The sequence below is a fragment of the Penaeus vannamei genome, chromosome 18, assembly GCF_042767895.1.
Source record: "Penaeus vannamei isolate JL-2024 chromosome 18, ASM4276789v1, whole genome shotgun sequence".
Taxonomy (NCBI): Eukaryota; Metazoa; Arthropoda; class Malacostraca; order Decapoda; family Penaeidae; genus Penaeus; species Penaeus vannamei.
This window is the reverse complement of record NC_091566.1, coordinates 19,275,410-19,279,038: the sequence shown is the minus strand read 5'-3', so window position 1 is coordinate 19,279,038 and position 3,629 is coordinate 19,275,410. Positions and strand designations below refer to the sequence as shown.

General features: G+C 36.9%; 1 protein-coding gene across 1 annotated transcript in view; it reads right to left on the bottom strand.

The window, feature by feature from the left end:
- The window catches only part of sax (type I BMP receptor saxophone), a 19,963-nt gene extending 16,958 nt beyond the window's left edge, over positions 1 to 3,005 (bottom strand). Inside the window, exon 1 of the mRNA XM_070132966.1 lies at positions 2,933 to 3,005. Coding sequence (XP_069989067.1) covers positions 2,933 to 3,005 — 73 coding nt within the window. The remainder of the gene's footprint in view (positions 1 to 2,932) is intronic.
- Positions 3,006 to 3,629: the final 624 nt, after the last annotated feature.

Here is a 3,629-nt window from a genome sequence, read left to right as displayed (position 1 = left end):
CAGAGTATCAACAATAATAAAGACAATAATAATATTATATATGTCAATGACTGCCAAACTCTTTTGGACTCTGGGTTGATGACCCTAAGAACACACACATCATCTCAGTGATTTCTTCATTATCTCTAAACTATTGTCCTGTCCCATGATCTCAGCCATCCATCATATTCCAAAGTTGTGATACATTACTTTGCATTGTTAACATTTTTATGATTTTTTTTTCTACCACCCTGCACATCTTTGAGACCCCATCCATAGAGTGTAATCAAAATAAAGGTTGGTTCTATCAGTAAATGGCAAATTTCATTAAAAACAAGCATGCGTAGTTTCCATAAAATAGGCACTTGGACATATTTTTCAAGTGTTCTAGAACACCTCAATTTAGGTTTTAATGGATACAAGTCTTGAAATACTAAAAAAAATTATACCTCATTTATAACAATTGGATCAGGAGTTGCAGTATAATCACAATTTAAAGGTTTAACAAATGAGCCTTTTGTTTAATGGATGAAGCATTAGAAGTCAGTGAAATAATTGTCATACAAATAAATGTTTTCTCATGCTTAATGAAAGGCAAATAACATTTTTGTCTGAGTAGATAGATAACAGAAATTTTCCACTGTTATTAAGTGAAACTTAAGCCATAGTGCATTGTAATATGGATGTCCTTGACCATGACCTTATCCTTGAGGGTCAAACGGGCAAAATGGCAAACACAGCAGACAGGTTTCCAACATGGTGGCTCCCATAGGCAGAGTACGGAAAGATTGAGCACCAGGAAACTTTATAGAAATGGAGTTTCAACCCTAAAATACTTGTGCATATGCAATTTATGGTGTGTCATGATCTCTAGGGGGTGTATTTTGTAGGGTAAATCTACTTTAAATTCAAATTCTTACAACTTTGTGCAGAATGAACAAAGATTGACTGGACAAAAACAAAGTAATTCAAGACATTCCAGACTTTACAATGACAGCAGTTACTACGAGATTTGAGCAGAGCTGGTTTCCATGAAACCATATTTTCATACAAAGGCAGTGCTATGGACGGAAAAAATGATGTCATTGCGACAGCCGCAATCGAAGTTCACTGTATAAGAAATGTCCAAGTGCCTACATAAAATGAAGTCTTATTTTTTAACCCTTCCTTAAATTCTTTGTATTCTCTTTTTCTGCAATTTTTTACTTCTTTTTCTGATATATCATTGATAGGACAAAATTTTGTAGTCTTCAATTGTTTATATAATTTTCCCTATGAAAACATATTTTTTGGCAGTATTGCCATGTGAAATAATTCTTTATTTTCAGCATGGGGAGGGTAATCTCCCCACCCCTGCCCAAGCCCTAATAAAACTTCCTGTTGATTTGTGGCAAATGATCTACAGTATGATCATTAACAATACAATAAGGTAACATCAAGTGATTGCAGTGGGCTCAGAAATTGGACAAGTCTACAATTTCGATCTTGGTAGAAATGTATGTTGGTCTTTGCTGAAGCACTTACAGGTATTCAAATAGTTCCGAATGGCAGACATGTTGGGTCTTCTACGCATTTACTTAAAATGCTAATTATATTAGTTGTAATATACCCAAATCTACTGTAAATGGCCAAAAAATGACCAAAAGCATTTCCCATTTGATTAAACAAGCAAAATATTTTCTGGTGTAAAATCATTCTTATCCAATCCAATTGTTAAACATACATATTTCAACATTATTATAGCTGAGGAATTGCAGTCTTTGGGGGTTAACCAATTTACAGCACGTGACACTGTCATGTCATTGTGAAAAATCTCCAGGTGATGCTTAATCAGATCATGAGCCCATTTATCAGTGGCTGGGATAATGCACAAGAGCCTGGCCAAGAGCTGGACAACAGCCCAAGACCGGAGTAGCTTGCACTGATGCACTAGAAGTATGTGACAATGCTGGGGAAACTAAGAAAATAAACTGACAGTCATATATGGTAAATATACCAATATAATCAGGAAATGAACTACTGCTATGGAGTCGCCATCCACTAACCCCTACACTTGTTCGCAAATTTCCTCCACGCATACCCGGCAAGATGGTGAATCTCTCTCCATCAATCAATGAATATTACAGAATTTGAGGAATCCATCGTTCTGCAACAGTATTTGACATCACTGCCCATAATCTGAATAATTACCCCATAAATCTGTTTTCATAATTCACCACTTTAAAAGGAAATTTTTAAAATAAGACCACAAGGTAATCAGTAAATCAATAAAATAATGAGAATTTGACTTTTCTTTGAAGAAAAACTTATCACTCAAAAGCATGACAACATAAAATGTCGCTTACTTATCAACACGAAACTAAATTCCAATAACCTGCAGCTATTTCTCTAAATCTAAAGCATCATAACAAATTCCCCCACGCCTTCCCGCAGCCCCATACCACATCATCTAATGTTAAAACAGCCCACAGGCACAAAAGCCACGAGTCCACATTCTCCACCCATAGGCCCTGCATTCCACAATACAATTAGGAGAAAAAATCCTATGACCAGAGGCCCGTCGCCGCAGCTCCCTGGGCAAAGGTTCCCCCTGCCCAATCAAAGCTCATAAAAATGCCTTTCTCTCTTACAATAACATTTACACGCCCGTCCTCCCTCGTTGCACCTTCCCAGGCCTGCGCGAGGGCGTGACAGCGAGGAAAAATCCCCCCCGTCATTCAGCGAGTGTGGCGGGCGTGGAGGTGCAAGCGATGGAGAATGTCTTTGCGATTATGACTATTGTTGGTAATAATACTTGGAATAGTAGTAAGTTCTCTCTCGTGCCCAGACATTGTGGCGCCGCTCTATCTCTCGGTTCTGTGGCCTTGTCTCTTTATTTCTGAACTTTTGCACTTCATGTTGAGTAACTAGGTGTCATCTTAATAATCTGCCGGACCAAAAACATTTATCCTACCGTCAGGAACACGGCATGACGTTAATGTTATTGACAGCACGTAGAGCAGAGTGTATAAGAGGGTCGCCATCATTACCCACTGAAAAGTCTATACTTGCGTTAACAATTGCAATGTTGAAAAGACAAAATAAAATACAAAACTAAAATCCGCGCTAAAAAATCATCTAATACGTATCCTATTTACCTTTTAAAATTACTACATTTATTTCTATGATTTATTTTCTTGGTGCAATGAGTTACTCTTTTGACTTTCTCGCCAGTTCGTTTGTTATTATGCGAAGAAAATTGAAACTAGAACTTATCATTATGAAAAAAGCATGCAAAGGCGATCAATTGCGTTTAAAATCAGACGGAATTGAGATAGCACTTCATTACTTCCTTTATCAGAATACTATTTATCTTTCGCTTTCAATTAGTTTCTGGATTTAAGCGAAAAAAACACATTAATTATAGTCGATCCTTAACAATAAGACGGAATTGATAACATTGATTTATAATGGGGATGACAAATTAATAAACAAAAGGTAAAATACAAATGGTGCTAATTCTAAATCTTTTGCTACTACAACTACACTGCTATTACTACGACGGCGACGGCGATAATGCCTACTGCTACTACTCCTACAACTGTTGCTACTACAACTACTACTACTGCAGTTACTACTACTAGTGCCACTACACTACTACTACCACTATT